The sequence below is a fragment of the Lacerta agilis genome, chromosome 7 (genome assembly GCF_009819535.1).
Source record: "Lacerta agilis isolate rLacAgi1 chromosome 7, rLacAgi1.pri, whole genome shotgun sequence".
Taxonomy (NCBI): Eukaryota; Metazoa; Chordata; class Lepidosauria; order Squamata; family Lacertidae; genus Lacerta; species Lacerta agilis.
The window spans coordinates 86,075,137-86,095,110 of record NC_046318.1 but is presented as its reverse complement, the minus strand read 5'-3'; the positions used below and the strand labels follow the sequence as shown (position 1 = coordinate 86,095,110).

Genomic DNA, 19,974 nt, shown 5'->3' with positions numbered 1-19,974 from the left:
TCCCCAGGAGCCCAAGAGGCTCCCCACATGTCCTGGTGGAGAGGGGGGGGGAGGCAGGGAGCCCTGGAGCCCACACCCCATTCCAGGGAAAGCGTGGCTAAGCAAGGCCAGCCCTCTGGACCCTGTGAGACTCATCTCAGCAGCCAATTCCAGCCCCCTGAGGCCCTCCTTCCCACCCTGGCACATCATGCACCCCCTCTCAGGTGCACCCCCTCCGCCCACAATTGCCTCTTGCACTGGAGAGCCTGACGTCAGGCTGCCTCTGCCAGGATGAAGTGGGGGGAGGGTGATTTAGCATCCTCAAGGGCGGCTGAGGGGCCGAAGTGACGGTGCCAGCTTTGCCTGCTACTTGGCACTTCGTGGTTGCCATGGACACAGCTTCCTGGGCACCAATAGGAAGCTGGGGGGGGGGGACAAACACCAGCCCAGGTGAAATCAGGAGGCGGCCCCCCCGCCCCACGCATCCCCTCCTGCACAGGGGCTTCTCTGCGCCCAAAAGGCCTCCCTCCCCAAAGGGCTCAGCAAACTGCCCCCTTCCTGGCCAACCTTTCCCCTGTGGATCCCACAGCCCCACTCACCCTTTCTCTGGGTCGCAAGAAGCTGCACGCTGCCCTAGAGAAGGGCTGAAGGAAGGCAGGAAGAAGGCTGGCTGTGAGCAGGAGGCTCCAGATCCCAGCTGGACTGCTTGGCCTCAGGGCCAGGAACCAGCCCAGCAGGCCAGAGCCCAGGCCCAGCTCCCCTAACCGGTTCCTGCCCCTCAGGGCCTGGCTTCTCCACCTTCTTCTCCCCACCCCACAACTGCAGCACCCCCCCTGAGGCCTGGGAAGAAACCGCAGGGTGGGGGGGGGGGTCCAGGTTGCCCTAGCCCTCCCCCTGCCCAAGGAAGGGGCTCTGCCTGGAGAATGCACAGCACCCCCATGGCTTCTCTCTCTCCTCCTTTGCTTTGCCCACACGGGAGTGCCCCGAGTCTGCAGAGGGCGCTCAGCCCTGCCCCACTCTGCTCTCTGGGGCATCTGCTGCAGGACAGGCCGGGCCAGCAGAGAACACAGACCACCTCCCCACAACACCCACAGACAGGGCATAGTGGAAGCAGCGGCAGAAGCCGACCAGGGGAGGCAACATCCTGGCACCCCATGGCCCCTGAGCCTGGCACTCTCCTGCCGCATCTTAGGAAGGAAGGATGGAAGGCAAGCAGGCAGACCCCCACCCCACCCCACGACCACTCACCGTCTCCGGGTGCGTGGGTGCGTCCTGCCCCTCTCCTGCCCACGAAGCATGTCTGCCTACCTTGCCAAGGCAGCCAGGAGAGCTGGCAGGGCATGGGCAGGGAGCGGCTGGCAGGCGGCCGGCGGCATGGGGAAGGGGCGATCCTGGCGGGGGCTCAGCGCCCGGCAGGCGTCACCAGGAGCCCGGCAGAAGCACCGGCAGCGATAAGTTGGGCTCGCCTTAGCAACATGCAGCCGTTTTTTGCAGCGCAGGCTCCGCCTCCTGCTCTGCTGAGCACTGCAGCTCCTGCAGGGTGTGTGTGCCCGTGTGTGTGTGTGTGTGCATGCGTGTGCGCGTGTGCGTGCGCGACAGAGCCGGCGAGTGTCTATCTCGCCTCCGCACCCGCCCAGCGCCGAGCTGCCGGGCCGGCTGAATTATTAACCAGGGCACAGGCTGGCAGCAAAACAGAGCCCATTCAGACCCGGACAATGGACGGAGCCCATCCGGCCGCCCCGCTGCCAGCCTCACAAACACAGAGGGCCCTGGCTGCCTGACCCACGCCTGGGCCTGCCAAGCAGGAGGGCACAGCGTCCTTCCCTCCTCTCCTGCCCACCCCAGGGCAATTATCCTGCCCCGCAGGCCTCCCCACTGGGACCCCATCTCCCCACGGTGGGGCACGCAAGGGCGAGGCAAGGAATTCTGCAGAAACGAGCAGGAACCTTGCGTCTCTGCCAGGCAGCTCTCTGACCTCGGCTGGTCTGACCCACAAGCACCGGGATATCCGGGGAGAAATAAAATAAATAGAGCGCGCACTGAAACGGGATGGGGGAGGGGAATATCTAGAGCCCCCTCTTGCCCCCTCCACCTTCAGCCCCCGCTCATCCCGCGTGAGGATGTGGTTAAAGGAAAGTAACGGCAGCCCTGAGGGTGGGCCACGGAAAATAAAAGGAAGTTGGGGGGGGGTTGCGCACCCCGCTTCCTCTGCCCTTGAGGAGCCCCACTCAGATCACACCACGCGGCTTCATTTGCACCCCAAACACCGCTCCCACCCCAGGTAAGCACGCAAGCCCCCCCCCCTCCCACGGCCATCCTGCTGTCCTGATTCCCCTTTTGCCTACCCTCCCACTGTGGGGCTGGGGACTGATGCACAGAGGACCCCCATCCTAGCTGCTATGCCCCGCTCTGAAATCGAGGAACTGTGGAGTTGCTCCTCTGGGGGACGGGAGAGAGGTTGCTCGGGGGCCAAGCGGGGCGTGGGACGGTGAGAGAAGCCCCAGCCTCCACAGCACCCCATACAAACACACTCCACTGCTGCCCCCAAATGAATCCGGGTCATAGCTGTCAACTTTTCCCTTTTCTTGCGAGGAATCCTATTCAGAATAAGGGAATTTCCCTTAAAAAGGGGAGAAAGTTGAGAGCTATGGTCCGGGTCTCCTTCCGCCAGGCGGAGACTGCAGGCAACTGGGAGCCCCACCCTCGTTCCCCACAAGCCCAAGGAAACTCCGAGCCCCACCCAGGAGTAGCTCTGGCGCAGGCAAGGAGGCGCCGCTGGTCTCTGTCCCCCCAGCAATGCTCAAAACGGAGCCTCGCCTCTCCTCCAGCGCGGACTTTCTGCGGGTTGGAGAGACCGTCCGCTTGACTCTGTTCTTCATGGGTAACATGGGGAGATTGGGGAGGGGGGCATCACCATGCTAGTGACATTTGTGTTTTCCAAAGCCCCATTCACCCCCCGGGACACAATATGCCACGTAGGCCGGGGAGCGGGGCTTCTCTGCGAAGTGGCCCCTTCCCTTCTTGGTGGAGGGGGGTGCCCAAAAGGAAAGGAGGGCAACCCAGAGGGCAAGAAGGCGCAGGACCCCATGCCGAGGCAGCTCCAGACCACCAGCCCCCGGCTTTTTAAGAGCTGCACAACAGTCAGGCATTCAACTGGTGCAGCCTCCAAAAGCCAGGAGACACACTGATGGGGAAGCAGCTGCTTAGTGCCTGCCTGTCGCACCCCAGCTAAAAGTTAAGGAGCCCCCCCCCCGCCACCCTGGAGCAAGAAATAAAAGTGACTGAAGAGGCTATGGCCACCGGCCACCAGGTCTTGGGCCTCTGCTTGTGAGCTGCTGGTTCAGGCCGTGCTGTGGTCCTTCGTGGGCACTCCACAAGCAGGTGGCAGGGAGTCCCTCAGTACTCAGGTCATAAAGCAAGCCCTGAAGCCTAGAGATGGGCAGAGGTCTTGGAAGGAGGCACTTTATCCTAGTCCCACCTGGAGATGCCACTGGGGGGGGGGGTTGAACCTGGGTCGTCCTGCATGCCAAGCAGATGCTCTGCAACTCGGCTAGCTACACCCCTTCCTTAGTTGTGGTCCTTCTAAGGGCTGGGAAGCCCAGAGGCAGGCAGGGGTCCTGATTCTGGCACAAAAAGGGCCCCATGCAGACAGGCAAGAGCTGGCCCTGGGAGCAGAGGAGCCCACCCCACTGGAAGAAGATGGCACACACAGCTCCCCCCACCCACAGCCCCCAATGCGCTACCTACAGGCCTCCTGAAGCAGCAGCAGGAAGAGGGTGGCAGGCAGAGGCGGGTGAAGATCGGCTGCATGCGAACCCCCAGGATGGAGCCAGGGCCCCCAAGTGGCTCTTCGTGGGCAGTGTGGGTCTTGCTGAACACAGCAAGCAGCCCAGGCTTAAATGGCAGGGGGCAGCGGGGGCGGAGGAGGAGGAGAGGAGAGGCCTCTTCCTCCTCTGCCTGCCTGCCTGCCCACCCACCCGCGTGGTGCCTTGTCGATCTGGCACAGAGAACAAGGCCAGGCTGTCCGGAGCCACAGCAGCCCCACCCACGGCCCTGGGGCAGGCGCTCAGCAAGGCTTCTTCCTGGCGGACATTGTTTCATAGAACCAGAGAAGGGTAGAGCTGGACGGGACCCCTGGCGGTCATCTAGTCCAACCCTCTGCAAGGCAGGAATCGCAAGGGGAGCATCCCTGACGGATGGCCACGCAACCTCTGCCCGTCCCCAGATCAGGGGAGGGGCAGATGCACAGCAGAAGATTCAAGCGGAGGGAAGGAGCCGGGGAGGGGCCATCAGGAGGGGCAGGGGGTGGGCAAGAGCACCCAGGTCCCAGGTTCAATCCCCAGCAGCATCTCACCTACATTGTGGGGGTTGGACTAGATGACCCTCGATTCCCTTCCACCTACAGTTCTAGTTACAGGTGGGTAGCCGTGTTGGTCTGCCATAGTCAAAACAAAATCGAAAATTCTTTCTAGTAGCACCTTAGAGACCAACTGAGTTAGTTGCTGGTAGTTGCTGGTATGAGCTTTCGTGTGCATGCACACTTCTTCAGATACACTGAAACAGAAGTCACCAGATCCTTAAATATAGTGGGGGAGTGGGGAGGGGTATTACTCAGAAGGGTGGTGGGAATGGGTGATAGGCTGATAAGTGTGGAAAACCTGATGACGACTCTAAACGGCTGCAATTAGTCTTGCAGGGGAAGACAAGGGGTGAGATGGCTAAGGATAGCTTTGTTATGTATAATGAGATAAGAATCCAATGTCTTTGTTCAAACCAGGTTTCTCCATGGTTTTAAGTTTGGTGATTAGTTGCAATTCAGCCACTTCTCTTTCCAGTCTATTTCTGAAATTTCTGAGTAATACCCCTCCCCACTCCCCCACTATATTTAAGGATCTGGTGACTTCTGTTTCAGTGTATCTGAAGAAGTGTGCATGCACACGAAAGCTCATACCAGCAACTAACTCAGTTGGTCTCTAAGGTGCTACTAGAAAGAATTTTCGATTTTGTTTTACCTACAGTTCTGTGATTCTATTGTCTCTGAGTCAGGCTGGGAATGTCCCCTGCCTAAGACCCTGGAGAGCCATTTCTGCAGACAAAACTGAGCAAGGCGGACCAATGGCAGCTTTCAGGCCCCCTGCCTGAAACCCTGGGCTAGACAGACCAGTGGTCTGACTCTGTGTAAGGCACCTTCTTCCTGCACTCCAGGGACAGAGACGGAGAAGGGCTGTTGGGAGCTGGCAGCACCCACAGACGAATCCATGAAAGGATGAGTCCTAGACAGGTGTCATCCTGCAGCACTCACTGCCACAAGGTGACTCCAGGGACTCAACTACATTAGTAAAGAATTTGGATGCGCTATAAACATGCAACACCAGATGTCGCCAGAGAGCAGGAAATTTTTATACCCGTTTTTATATAGGGGTTTGTCTGTTTGTTTGTTGTTATAACCATCTAATTTCTGACTTATTTATAGCGGGGGGGGGGGTTCCCCTGTGTGTAGATCCACATCAGGAACTGTGCACATTGACCTACAGAGTTTCACAACTGGCCCAGCCGAGGCCCAGAGGAGGGAGTTGAAGTGTTCAGGCTCAATGTGGCGCATGTGGGCACCTGGGCACAGTGTGATACGCCTTCAAACATCCTCCTTGGCATTTGCCAAGCCCTCTGTCCCTCCCAGGTGTTGTTTTTTTTAATTATTATAGAAGGTGGCTTTCAGATTATTCACATTTATTTGTTTGGTTAGGGGGGGAGTTGCCTGTTTCGTTTGTTTGCTTTGAGTTGTGTTTTATTCGTTAGTGAATATTGGGAGACATTTTGCCTCTTGTGTTTTTCTGGAGGGGAATTCTGAGCAACAGATTCCCTTCTTTGAAATGAGAATTTTGCAGTATCCATGACAGTTGCATAGATTTCCAAATATGTCCAGAAAATTTTGGGGACCCCTCTGGTTTGCTCTGGTGCCCAGTTCTGCCCCCCCCTTGGCCTCTTGCCTCTCCACGGTTCGTAAACTCCCTGGGAGAGACAGGGGTAGCCTCCCTCTCCCTTGGCACAGGTTGGAAAAGTGCTACATGCATCCTTCCTTCACCCTCCGGTCATTGATTGATTGATTGATTGATTGATTGCATTTGCCCAGAAGCTCAAGGTGGCATATGCATGGTTCTCCCCCTCCTCATTGAATCTGCAGAACAACAACCCTGTGAGGTAGAGCAAGCCAAGAGGCCCAAGGTGGGCTTCATGACTGAGTGGGGAGGATTTGAACCCGGGTCTCTCCCAGCTCCCAGCCCAACATGCCAACCATTGCACCACCCCTGGCTCTCAAACAGGGTTTTGGAAGGGCTCATCCTGCAAGCCTCCCCGCATCACACACCTCATCTTCAGAAATTGAATCTTTTGCAATAGGAAGGCCAGTGGGAGAGGCCTCTGGGGACAGAGCCAGGGTCTTCGGCCCCTGGGCTACCTTTGCAACCCAAACATTTGAATCCCAAATGTACAAAGTGGTTTGCAAATAACATTCAGCAATAAGTAAGATATCCACCTAGTCCCATCACCTCCTGGCAAATATAAGGGGAAGAAATGGAGGAGACTCTTGAGAGTCCCATGGACTGCAAGAAGATCAAACCTATCCATTCTCAAAGAAATCAGCCCTGAGTGCTCACTAGAAGGACAGATCCTGAAGTTGAGGCTCCAGTACTTTGGCCACCTCATGAGAAGAGAAGACTCCCTAGAAAAGACCCTGATGTTGGTAAAGATGGAGGGCACAAGGAGAAGGGGACGACAGAGGATGAGATGGTTGGACAGTGTTCTCGAAGCTACTAACATGAGTTTGGCCAAACTACGAGAGGCAGTGAAGGATAGGCGTGCCTGGCGTGCTCTGGTCCATGGGGTCACGAAGAGTCGGACACGACTGAACGACTGAACAACAACAACAAAAAAGATATCCACCCACAATAAATTAAGTCCTTGAACTGGGTCAACGTAAAACACACCTCTTCCTTCTCCTCCGGGGAAAGAAGCAAGTCAAGGTGCCCATTCTGGGGATCCTGGCCTGTGGCGAAAGGATCTGGCCAGGAGAAGCACCCTAGGGAGTTCATGGTGGTGGCGGCAGCAGCAGCAGAGGCTCCTCAGAGTAGCCACCCAGCACCTCCCATGCCAGGTGCAAGGCGGGTGCAGAGATCACCCTGTGCTGGAGCGGGGGGGGGCAGCTGAGCTGGGCCTCAGCAGCAGGTGCAAAGCGGGGAGAGGCACCCTCTAAGCTTCCACCTAGCTGGGCACACCCTGATCGTCCTCACCTGCTGCCTTGTTGCTGCCAGGGGTGCAGAGTCTGGCCCAGAGGGTGCCGCCTGCTCCTTCCTCTGACTGGGTGGAGGTTTTCCCTTCTTCTTCCGGCGCTTCTGGGGGTGGGAGACAAAAAGAGGGAGGTCTGGGACGGTGCACCCCCAGCCCTTCAGTGCCCCCAGGGGGGCAGAGGCCGGAAGGGGCGCAGGGTGGCTGTGTGCCAGCCTGCCGTGGATGTCTTTCTCTTCTTCCTCCTCCTCCTCCTTCCACAACCAAGAGCCTTCTGTTCTCGCTGGCATGGTGAGGAGGCGAAGTGAGTGCCCTTGTCAAGTGCCCAGACAATGGGGGCCTTGAGGGCTCCCTGCCTGCCCCCTATCACGTGAAGGAGGACCCGAGATGCTTCAGGGAAGGTTTGGGGCTGGCAGGCAAAAGGAGAGGCCACTAGCCGACAGGGCCAGTGTGGAGGCCGGAAGGCAAGATTATGATGATCTTGCTGGGTAAGGTGTGAAGCCCAGGGGTCTGCATGAGAGGCGGCAAAGCCTGGGGGTCAGGGGAGCCCCAGCAGGGAGCTATAGGGTGGGCTGGGGGAGCGCAAAACAGACCCAGGCCTGGACTCACCTCGGAGGTTGTCTGGGACCTGGTTCCTCCCAGCTGCTGACCTGGAGCAATGGGGAGAGAGAGTGGGGGGCAGAGAGTTAAAGGCTAGCAGCGGAGAGAAGAGAGAACACCCCCACTCCAAGCCAGAGGGCAGGATGGAAGCCAGAGCCGGCTGGATCAGGCCCATGGCCCATCAAGCCCAGCATCCTGTTCTCACAGTGGCCATGCAGTTGCCCTTTATGGGGAGTGGGCAAGCAGGATGGGAGCCCAGATGCTGCAGTTTCCGGCAACTGAGATTCAGAGGCAACGCTGCCTCCAGCTGTGAAGGAAGAGGAAGGGGCTCAGGACTGACACCCCTTTCAGGTGGATCTTTCCTTGGCTCCTTGTCTTGGCTTTGTGGCTGTTGCCCTGCGCACAGTTGACAGGAGCAAACACAGAAAAAGGAGATGAACATGGTGCTACTTGATTATCCACCGGACAAAGCAAGCCACAGCCTATGGAACAGAACGCCACAGGAAATCAGCTGCCACCTCAGGAAGGCCTCAGAAATGGGGCCAAGGCGGTTGCTCTTCTGGATTCCACTCCAGAATACTATCTCCAAAACCTACATGACCTTGTTTGCTCCTGTGTTTTACCATAAACCACCCCGGACGTCTTTGATAAAGGGCAGTAGAAATTGCCTAGAGGGTCCATCTAATCCGGCATCCTGTTCCCACAGTGGCCAACCAGATGCCCCAACAGGGAACCCCCAATGGGGATCAGAGTCAGTGCAGCAACAACTCTCCCCACTTGGGATTCCCAGAAACTGGCATTGCCTCCAGCTGTTGTGGGTAGTAGCCAGGCGAGCAGAGTGGGGACCAACATGGGGGGGTGGGGTGGAGAGCCATGTCTGCCAGGACGCAGGGGTGCCTGCCAGGACACTCTGGCAATCATGGCAGGGGGTGCAGCAGGCAAAAATCACCCTCCAAACCTCCTGCCCCCTGCCTGAGAGCAGTGGGGGATGGTGGCCCCCTGCCTTGAAATATTGAGGGGGCTGAAGCCTCATCTGCCCCCTATCGCCAGCCCCCCTACTAGTAGCCTTCAGTAGCCCTCTCCTCCATGAATTTGTCTCATAATCCTTTAGCGCACCGTTAAACTATGGAACTCACTCCCACTTGAGCGCTTGTGCTTGAATCCTGCTTGCATCTGTGAGAACAGGAGGCTAGACAAGGTGGGCCATTGGCCTGATCCAGCTGGCTCTTGTGATGTTCTTATGGGTCCATAGAGCTATTCCCCACAACCCCAAGGTCTCGTTCCTAGTCGATCACCCCCCCTTCAGAGCCCATGAGAGTATTTGGGAAGTGAATTCCCACGTGCCTCACTTTACACTTTCTTGCATGGACTCACATTTGGTGTTTGGACGCCCCTTCTGTCTCTGGGTTGCTCTGCAGCAACATCAAGTTTTGACCTTGGATGAACTAACCCCAAATTCCTTCCAAATTGCAATGGTGGGGGGGGGGCAGGGGGGAGGAACTAAGACAAGCCCTTCCGCATCCGGTCCAGGCCAGAGGTCCATTGGGCGCAGCCTCGCGTTCCCACAGGGGCCTCCCTGAGAAGCCGCTTCTCTGCCTCTCGCTCATCGGAAATAATCTGAAACCAGCGCTGCATGCTTTAAGCCAGCAAATAATGGGAAGGAGCCACGGCCCTCATTTCCCTGATGGAGAGACACTGGCAAAAGGTCAAAGGAAGGAGAAGATTGCTGCATTAGCTGGGGCATTATGGGACGGCAGCGTGGTCCAATGAGGTGAGCTCCGTCTCACTGAAAGGCTGTGGCTAAGACACGTCTGTGAAATGGGCGCAACAGCGATGCTACACCTTTGAGATGCTGAGAGACCAGCGCAGGGAGTCAAGCCCTTTGGAGTCAGGAAGGACTCGAGGAAAACAGGGGCAAAATACTCCAGAAGGCAGAGGGAGTGTGCCCCATATTGCTCACCTCCCAGTTCTCTTTGAAGGGAGGTGAAGAAATGCATCGCATCCAAGTATTATGATAAGTAATTCCCATCCAAGTATTATGATAAATCAATAAGTAAAACTGCAACAGAAACCCCAAGAAATGGGCTCAATGGCCCCACAGCCCTTTGCCTCCTGCTGCCCCTCCATCTGCCCCCCTGCAAGCGAGAGGAGGGGGTCAGGCCCAGAGCATCTCCCTCCCTCCTGCAGCCCATTGGAAGGGCTCCCCTGCCTGGGAAGGATGCCCTGCTTGCTGGGGGGGGGCTGGAGGGGTGGCCCCGGCACCTACCTGCCCAGAGGCTGGGGGGCGGCCGGCCCCGCAGGGAGCAGAGCAGGAAGAGAGCCCAGACTCCGAGGGAGCCCAGCACCAGGGAAGCTACCCAGGCGACTCGCAGCCAGGCAGGATCGCTCAGTGCCCACGGGCTCAGGGAGGCCATACTCAGCCCGGCTGTGCCACGCCAGCCGCTGCCTTTGGTGCGAGAGGGAGGGAGGAAGGAAGGAGGGTGTGCCGGCAGCAGCAGCGGCCCCGTTAACCCTCACCGGCCTGTCCGCAGCCCAGATGGGTTCCAGATGTGCACAGCCCCGTCCGCTGCCTCCCTCCCCACAACTGGGCCGCTCCTGGTGAGTCAGACGGGCAGGGCGAGCTCTTAACCCTCAGTGGGAACGGCCGGGGCTCTGGGGGATGGGCCCTGCCAGGGCTGACGGGGCCAGGAGTCCTGAGGGGGCACAGAGGAGCCCCTTCTCCTCCCCACACCCCTGGAAGTGGAGGACACCAACTTCAGGGCTTTGTGCTGTCAATCAAAGGTCTTTCAACAAGGAGGAAAGCGGGTCTCTGGCCCCAGGCCTGGCTTATTGCCCCCTTCCCTAGTTGCTCCAATGCCCCACTCCCCCAGCAGGGGGCTCTGGGAGAAAGAGCCTGGGAGTGTCAGAGCCCCCCCCCCCTCCGGGGCAAGACTTTCAGCCTCCAGCTGAGTGCCAAGGAGGCATTTTGTGCTCCTTTGGAGGTGGAGAGGCCACCTTTCAAGGATGCTTTAGTTGCAGTTCCCGCATGGCTGGGGGTTGGACTAGATGACCCCTGGGATCCCTTCCAGCTCTACAGTTCTGTGATTCTATGATTTATTCTGATCCTCCTCCTCCTCCTCCTCCCTCTCTTTTCAGCTGCCTCTAGATTCAGCTTTTTAAACTAAAGCAACGTGTATTTTTGGAAACGAAGGGTGGGCTGACTCATGTTGCCTGTGACGCTCAGTTCTGCCTTCCCCAAGAAAGAGGGGCAGCCCCAGTCCCCAGGGAGGCGCCTGTGGCTTCCCCTGGAAGCAGGTCCCGGAGGCAGGAGGGGCTGCAGGGCCAGCCCCCCCCCAAGGGAAGGGCAGCCTTTGCCACATGGGATCATGCACATACAAACATCAAAAGAGCCTGCTGGATCAGGCCAAATGGGCCCCACCGAGTGCAGCCTCCTGTTCTCACAGTGGCCTGCCAGAAGCACCAACAGGAACTCATGCGCAGGATCCGAGCACAAGACAGAGCAGCCGCAACTGGGATTCAGAAGCATGGCTGCCTCCAGCTGTTGGAAGCGGAGCAGAGCCATCAGGGCTGGCAACCATCCTTGGTACCATGAAAGGAGACGGTGGCATTTGGGGATCAGCACAGCCTCTCTGCATAGAGAAAAACAGCCTGTCAAGGAAAATGCTCAGCTCAAGTTCCCTTCTGGACATTTCTGCATGTAGGATTCGCCACCCGCCTTTTGAGGGCTCCAACTTGACAGTGCAAACTGGGTTCTGCAGCACACCAATTAATAATAAATAAATAAATAAATAAATAAATAAATAATCCTGTACCCCACCCAGCCTCTCTAAACAGGTTGTGTCTATTTGCTTCGCAGGGAGCCCAGGGCCCCCAAAGTGGGTCCAAAAGAAAAGGCTTCCCTTTTTTCATGTTTGAAGTTTTATTCTGTTTTTAGTCCTCTGCTGGGAGGTGTCCAGAGTGGCTGGGGAAACCCAGCCAGATGGGCGGTGTATAAATAATAAAATTATTATTCTTCTAGGCTCCCCCCCCCCATGAACCACTTCCCAGTTCACCAAAGACATTTGGACCCCTGAGCCAGGACTCCTCCTGGACAACTGAGGCAGGGCAACCAAGATCTCTAGCTGGAGGGCAGCATCCCCTCCCCTGGCTGGAAGCAGCTGCCCTGGGGGGAAAGGAGTCCAGCAACAGCAAGCAGGAAGCCCAGTTTCACCAGCTGTGCTGCTCCCCCCCCCACCTGCAGGCCATCAGTGCCACCTACCCTGGGAGGAGAGGAGTCGAGATGCAAGGCTATCTTCTTGGGAGTTTGCTAGCACCCAGATTTGAACTGTGAGGTGCCTTACAGCAGGAGAATCATCTGCTTGGGAGTGGGAGTCATCGTGTAGCAAATTACGAGGGCCTGCCTTCTCCTCCCTCCCAACCCCTTTTCCTTTTGTGCTGTGTCTTTTAGACTGTAGGCATAAGGGGGGCAGGGGTGGGACTGCCTTTTTACCGATCTCGGGGGCTGCTCTGGGAGCCCTTTTCTCTCTTTTTTGCTGAAAAGTGGGATAGGGATTGCTTCAATAAATAAAATTTCAAAAATACCTTCAGCTGGGGATGTCACAACGTGAAAAACAGCACCAGAGGCTGTTATGCAATCTCTCTGGTGACGCAGAAGTCTTTCGGGGGAAATTAGGAAGGAGAATGGAACAGGCATCTGAACTAACAGCCAGCCTTGCTCTGCTGAGCTCCTCTCTCTTCTGCCTGGACTGGAGAGAACCTCCAGAGCTTTGCTGGAACCAGGGATGGTCTGGCCAGGAGCCAGAGTGAGCGGACAGTCTCACGCAGCACATGGGAAGTGTGGGGAGGGCAGAGGGGCCCCCAGCCCCCATTCATTCCCTCTCAGCTCACCAGCCCCTGCCCTCTGCTGCAGGACAGGCAGGCCTGGGTGGGGCACACAGCCGGCCTTGCAAAGTGCCCTGCCTCACTCACAGTTGTGTTGGTGTCTCTACAAGGACTGTGGGGAGGGAGGTGGGGGGGGGGTTGCCTTCAAAGGTCTTCCTCCAAAGTGGGTCCAGCTAGCGCAGCCTCTTCTGGGAAGCTCCAAGCAGAACCAGAGTGCAACAGGTCGACCTTTCCTTGTGATTCCCAGGATCCGGTATTGAGAGGCCTCATGCGACTGCCCTTGTGTCTCTTGGCTAGGGAGAGCCTCATCGACCGTTAATTTAGGACATGCTGGCACCAGCCCCGTTGGCAGACCCGTTCTGTGCTCCAAATATGTCTGCAAAGGTGATGTGAAGGCTGGCAACGTCCACCCCACTGTGTGGAAACCCCTTCCAGACAACCGCAGCGCCTAGTCAGGTCCTGCATCCACAGTAGTGACCAGAGGATGAATGGCTGCTGGGGAGGAGAACAGAGAGAATAAAGGCCCCCTGGCATCTGCAGCAGCACAACTGGATGCCTTTGTCTGCCCCGGCTGCAACAAAACATGTCTCTCCTGCACCGGTCTCTACAGACCCAGCAACCTTCCAGCAGTTTGATTTCACCCCCAAAGGCGTCTCCTCCGCTGTTTCCCAAAACAGACAGATACCAATCAACTTTTTAAATGCCACCTAAGTCTGTGGTCATCTCTGCCTCCTTCCTGCAGGAGCATAAAGTCCTTTTCTTTGATCTGTACAACAGATCTGTCCCCACGAAGTTCTAGTGCTGTGAGAGAGGGAGAAAAACTTGTCTCCCTCCACTTTCTCCAGGCCAGGCAGAGTTTGAAACTTCTGCCTCTAACACCACTTTCCTCTAAACTAAAAAGTCTCAAGTGCTGCAACTTTTCTTCATAGAAAGTGCTGCTCCAAAACCCTGGAACATTTTGGCTGCCCTTTTCTGAACCTTTTCCAATTCTTCAATATCAGAACTACATGCAGTGTTCCAAATGCACTGTAGATTTGTATCGCAACATTACCATGATACGGGCAGTTTTGTTTCGGATCCTTGCAAAGAATTGGGCTTTCCTTTGAGGGCCACCTGCTCCTGGTCCTCAGCCCCCCAACCCAGCCCTGGTTAGATGGGGCAGCCGGCTGCTTGGCGAGAGAAGCCCCCACCCTGCTGGGCTCCCAAGGAGGGGTGGGGAAGAAAGGCTGGAGGGCCCGAGGAGGGAGAGGCGGGGCCCACGTGGTTGGGGGCGTGAAAGGTCCCCTGGTGGGCACTGCAGCTGCCTAGCTTCTGAAAAAAGCTAGGGTACCAAACTGAGGGAGGGGCTGATTATATTCCCCTGTGACGCAGTGATTGGCGGTTCGAGCGCACCCACCCAGGGACGGCTGTCGGCAGGCTCCCTGCATCGCCGGGGGTTGGACTAGATGACCCGCGGGGTCCCTTCCAACTCTACAGTTCTCCGAGTCTGGGATGCTTTGCTACTTTCCCCCAACAGGCTCCCGCCCCGCCCTTCGCCCGTGGGTGGGGCGGGCGCTGCTGGGAAAGTACCGGGGTGGGGGGGGGCGCGCCATATTCGGAAAGCGAAAGTGAGCCTGGCCTCCCGCGACGACGGGGGCGGCTGCTGCTGCCACCTAGAGGTCGATCCAGGAAGCGCAGCAGCCTGCCTGGAGGAGCCGCCTCCGGCCCTGGAGTGGCCCGCCTGGCCCCCGCTCTGCCCCCAGGGCGGGGAGGGGGCAAAAGGGAGCGATTGGAGGAGGATCGCGGCTGGGGGTGGGAGCTTTCTCGGATGGGAGGGGCCTTGGGGTGCCCAGCAGCCTGATGCCCGCTGGTGGTGCGCCAGGGCGCGCCCACCCTGGATGGGCAAGCCTGGGGCGACGTGGGCCGAGGAGCCTCGCTGCGGGGGGAAGGGGAGGCGGAGCGGGGCTTCGAGGGCGCGCCCTTGGCGAAGGGAGGCGGGGAGCCCCGGAGCTGCGCTGCCAGAGCCAGGCGCTTTGGAAAGAGAGTCAAAGAGCCCTCCGCGAAACGTGGCTTTGCAGCGAAGCCCCTTCTCACCACGGATGGGGGGCTGCCTGTCTTGGGTAGTGGCGTGGGCCGCGAGGGCCATTTGCACCTGCGGGAGGTGAGAGAGACCCCACCCCCTTCATGCGTCCCATTTTAGTCCAGTCTCTTGCACGCTGGGGGGGCTGGCTGCGCTGCCTGGACACCTCCGTGAGTTTCTTGGGTGGGAAGTGAGATAAAGATGTACAGTACTTGCAATGAAGCAGCCCAGAAGCTCCAGCCACGAGGAACCGCAATGGACAGGTGTGCAAAGGCACCGCCCCTCTTTGCATCTGCTCCCCGTTTGCCTCCGGCCCCATATCAAGGCTTCGGACCTTTCAAGCAGCGGCTGGGGAGAATTCAGCCCGTCCACGATGGCTGGACTGCAAGCCCCATGACCCCAGACCATTGGGCATGCTGGCTGCGGGGGTCCAGGAACGTCTGGAGGACCCCACCCCACTTGGAAGCTTTCCGGGGCAGGGCTCTCTTTCTGCCCCTCCTCCACATCCAGGGCCCAAAGGCCAGGAGAGGCACAAGGCCTTCGCTCAGGCAGCCCCTCCTAAGAAAGAGGCAGGGGGCCTTTGGAAAAAAGAAAAGAGGGTTGCTGTTGTTTTTATGGCAGAAAGCCTTCAGCTTACTGGAATCAAAAGGAGGCAATTCTTAAATTTCTTTTCTGGCCCTTACACTGCAACGCTTTGCAGATTATTGTCACTGATTTATATTCTGACTGCGGACGAAGAGGGTTGAACATTTTCGCAGTAGCGAAGGCCTGGTGTCCCTGCAGAGGAAGCTCTCCCTGGAGGGAGATGGGCATGGACTGAAAGTGTGCCCAAGGGGGGGGGGGCTGCCTCCACTTCTATTACCTTTTGCACAGGTCTTTGTTGTGCTCCCCACCTTCTGTTCCCTCCTGCTTGGAGTAAGTCGGCAGCCACTACGTTTGTGAGTAGCAGTGCCCCCACCCACCCACCCAGAGCCCCCTGCACTCAAGAGGCGTGCTCAGGGGTTCGCATGGTTGGCCCCTGCCAAGGGCACAAGGGAGTCGAGGTATGTCTGTTTACGGTTGAGGAGCCTCTCCTTGACCCCATCCGGTCAAGATTACTTTGGTGTCTTTCAGGCTCAGAACCAGGGGAAGTGGTTTCACAGAGTCCCCACTGAGGGGGCTGCCCTTGCTCCTGGAGACAACCACTAGCCCCCTTTTGGGTGTTCCACTCTGGGGAGCAGCTCAGCTGTTGGGGGGCATTTCAGAGGAGCCAAGTTCATCTGGGGCGAAGGATGAGCACTGCTCCCCCTGAACCCCCCCCCCTGTTTTGGACATGCTGTGCTTGGGGGGTGGGGGTGGGGAGAGGCCTTTCCACCCAAGACTTGGGGCTCCATCAGAGGCCAAGTTGTTAACAAGGTTCCATTGTCCTTTCTTCCTATAAGAAGTTGGCCTGTGGAGCTGCCTGGCAAGAAAGTGAAACCATATTGGCTTAGGTGCTTCTCCTCCCCCCCCCCCCGAGTGCCCAGCCGCTGCCAGATGGCTCAGGAAGGAGCTTGGCCCCTGGGGACCCTGAGCAAGTGGCCCCCTCGTGGTCTCTGCAAGGCCACAGCAGAACAGACCAGCCAGCCCCAAAGCCCAAGCCTGGCTGGACTGAGTGTGAGCATTTCCGCCATGTGGGGAGAAAAGTGTCCCAACTGGGTTGGTACCTTATTCTGCAGATACTCAAGTCAAGGGCAAAATAGTGGTTGGAGGTATAAGGGTCAGTTGCAAAATCCTGGCGCTGAATATTCAGCAACAGAAGTGGACATTTTTGCCAAGCTCTAGACACAGGTGGCCTCTGTGGTCTAAACCACTGAGCCTAGGGCTTGCCGATCAGAAGGTCGGCGGTTCGAATCCCCACAACGGGGTGAGCTCCCTCCCGTTGCTTGGTCCCAGCTCCTGCCCACCTAGCAGTTCGAAAGCACATCAAAGTGCAAGTAGATCAATACCTTCTGGCGGGAAGGTAAACGGCATTTCCATGCGCTGCTCTGGTTCGCCAGAAGCGGTGGCTTAGTCATGCTGGCCACATGACCCGGAAGCAGTATGCCGACTCCCTCGGCCAATAAAGCGAGATGAACGCCGCAACCCCAGAGTCGTCCGCGACTGGACGTAATGGTCAGGGGTCCCTTTATCTTTACCTCTGCTTTTTGCCTCCTATGAAGGCTACCACCACCCAGTGGCCTGGCAGGGAGCAAGAGCCCCATTGAGCCAGGGCCACCCCTGACCTTGCCTGGCACAAGTTCTGCTACAGCACAGGGTGGGGGCACACTCCTTGCCTCCCCCCAAAGCAGCACTACCAGCCCTGGCTGGCTGAGGAAGGGCTGCAGCAGGCAAACGGTTAAGATCCAGGCTCCCGGCCGGCCGCTCCCTCCTCTGCCATGGAAAAAGTGCCTCAAACAAACCCTTTTCATTACATGAAAAGCAGCTTCTGCTCCCAAACCGCAGCCCTGGCACCGCCCCATAGTGACCCCTTTGATCTGGTGGGGCTGCAGCTTCCAGGGAACAGGAGGAGGGGGCAGGACCCCACAGGGAGGGAGAAACGGGCCCTTATCCGCACCCCACGTGCATTTAATTGGAGGGAGAGGCAGCTGAAGCATTTTTTGCAGGGGGAGCGTTGCACTCAAGCTCAAGTGCCGCCCAAGAGGCCTTTGGCCCGACTCCACACAAGAGAAACACCAGCACATTTCGGAGGCTTTGGCCCACCATCATGGGTCTCCCCCTCCCCAAAAGTTTGTGGTGCCCCTTGCCCACCTGGGGTGGCCCTCTCCTCTCCCCACAGCACCCCAAAATAGCCACAGGTCGCCCTGCGCTGTTGTTTTGCAACACCATCACTAAGCTGGCAAGGGTGTGTGTGTGAAGCGGCTGTTTCTGTTCCTCATAAACACCTGGGAAATGCTTCCTTTGCACTGCGGGCAACAGTGCCCCCTCCCACAAGACTTTCTCCACCTTGCAAATCCCATTGCGGTACTTCCAAGGCTCAGGTCCATTTTCTCCAGAGAGGAAAAAGACCTCAAAACATCTGATCTGTCAGAGCAGCACACAAACACAGAGACTTTCACCAACACAGTTGTTTTTCTCCTGCTTGGAACATTCTGCCCCCCCCCCCAATGTTCCCCAAGTATAATGAGCAATCGGTGAAGAATGGGCCCCAGGGAGCTGGCGCTTCCTGAAGCAACCACACAAAGGTCCGGAAATGCCTCTTGTGCAGGAACTGCCAGCTTCCCTGCCAACGCCCCCCCCCACCCTGCCCCACCCCACCTCTCTGGCATCAACTGGCCAAGGTGGGCGCAACAAGAGCACCCCCTGGTGGTGTGCAAAGGAACTGGAAACTCCTGCTAACCAGAGAAGCCAGTGCTGCGTGGAAAGTGCCCAGTTCAGCTCTGCATTTGGCCATGATAAAGAAGTAAAGAAGTTGGAGTTCTTGATTGAAGCTCACACCAAAATGGTAGGAGGGCAAGAACTCAGGCCACAGAAGTGAAATAATACTGGACAGCAGTTCAAATGATACGATTGTTTCAAAAAAATTATTTATTTGGATTTATTTATAGAAGTTTATACGTCAGATGAAGTATATACACCAGGACAGATCTTTGATCTACCAGTACACGTTGACTCGATCTGCTGAACAATTTTCAAAACAGGGCCCTGTCCTGGTGTATATACAATCGTATCATTCGAACTGCTATGCAGTATATGAGTTCCTGCCCTTCTACCATTTCGTGTCAGTTCAGCTCTGCAGCACCGGGAGGGAGGAGCCCCCAGCCCCACGGCCTCTCCCTCCAGCTTTCGGGAAACAAGTGCTGCCCCAGGCTCAGGAGGAGAGCCTGCTGGATCAGGCCCATGGCCCATCCAGTCTAGCATCCTCTTCTCGCGGGGACTAAGCAGATGCCCATTACGGGGAGCCTGCAAGCAGGATTCGAACACAAGAGCCCCCTCTCATCCTGTGGCTTCTAATCTCCCTCTAAAACCATCCAAGTTGGTGGCCATCAATTGTCTCCCGGGAGGGCAAGTTCCCTAGTTTGCGTTCTTCTGTTCACACTCTGCAGTGTGGCCTCTGCTTTGGTGGCCTCTGTCTGAAGCCAAGCACAGCCAGGGCTGCGTTGGGCTAAAGAAGGAACAGGAGGACCCCCTTCCTTCCCTGGTCAGATTATGCTCCCGGAAACCAAAACTGATGAGGAACAGTTGAGGGAGTTGGGGATGTTTAGCCTGAAGAAGAGGAGAGGGAGCAAGCTTGTTTTCTTTTGTTCTGGAGGGAAGGACTCGAACTCATGGCTTCAAAGTACAGTGGCACCTCGGCTTAAGAACTTACTTTGTTCTGGAGGTCCGTGCTTAACCTGCAACTGTTCTTAATCTGAAGCACCACTTTAGCTAATGGGGTCTCCTGCTGCTGCCACTGCCACATGATTTCTGTTCTTATCCTGAAGCAAAGTTCTTAACCCGAGGTACTATTTCTGGGTTAGCGGAGTCTGTAACCTGAAGCGTCTGTAACCTGAGGTGCCACTGTACAAGAAAAGAGATCCTGACTAAACGTTTGAAAGGACTTTCTGAGGGCAAGAGCTGTTCAGCAGTGGAAGCCTCTCTCAGGAATCATAGAATCCTAGAGTTGGAAGAGACCCCAAGGGCCATCCAGTCCAGCCCCCTGCCAAGCAGGAAACACCATCAAAGCATTCCTGACAGATGGCTGTCAAGCCTCCGCTTAAAGACCTCCAAAGAAGGAGACTCCACCACACTCCTTGGTAGCAAATTCCACTGTCGAACAGCTCTCACTGTCAGGAAGTTCTTCCTAATGTTTAGGTGGAATCTTCTTTCTTGTAGTTTGAATCCATTGCCCCGTGTCCGCTTCTCTGGAGCAGCAGAAAACAACCTTTCTCCCTCCTCTATATGACATCCTTTGATATATTTGAACATGGCTATCATATCACCCCTTAACCTTCTCTTCGCCAGGCTAAACATACCCAGCTCCCTAAGCCGTTCCTCATAAGGCATCGTTTCCAGGCCTTGGACCATTTTGGTTGCCCTCCTCTGGACACGTTCCAGCTTGTCAGTATCCTTCTTGAACTGTGGTGCCCAGAACTGGACACAGTATTCCAGGTGAGGTCTGACCAGAGCGGAATACAGTGGTACTATTACTTCCCTTGATCTCGATGCTATACTCC

General features: G+C 56.9%; 1 protein-coding gene across 6 annotated transcripts in view; it reads right to left on the bottom strand.

Annotated features, from left to right (window-relative positions):
* PLEC (plectin) overlaps nt 1–10,312 on the bottom strand; it is a 112,199-nt gene extending 101,887 nt beyond the window's left edge. For 4 of the 6 annotated variants that reach the window (XM_033155986.1, XM_033155988.1, XM_033155987.1 and 1 more), the window contains exons 1-3: nt 10,127–10,312; nt 7,870–7,910; nt 7,266–7,367 (exon numbers count right to left, since the gene is read on the bottom strand). In XM_033155986.1, coding sequence (XP_033011877.1) covers nt 7,266–7,367; nt 7,870–7,910; nt 10,127–10,274 — 291 coding nt within the window. In that variant the 5' untranslated portion in view covers nt 10,275–10,312. Of the gene's footprint in view, nt 1–1,227; nt 1,366–3,726; nt 3,826–7,265; nt 7,368–7,869; nt 7,911–10,126 lie in introns of those variants that run through there. The other 2 variants (XM_033155990.1, XM_033155992.1) reach the window with 2 other exon arrangements.
* Nucleotides 10,313–19,974: the final 9,662 nt, after the last annotated feature.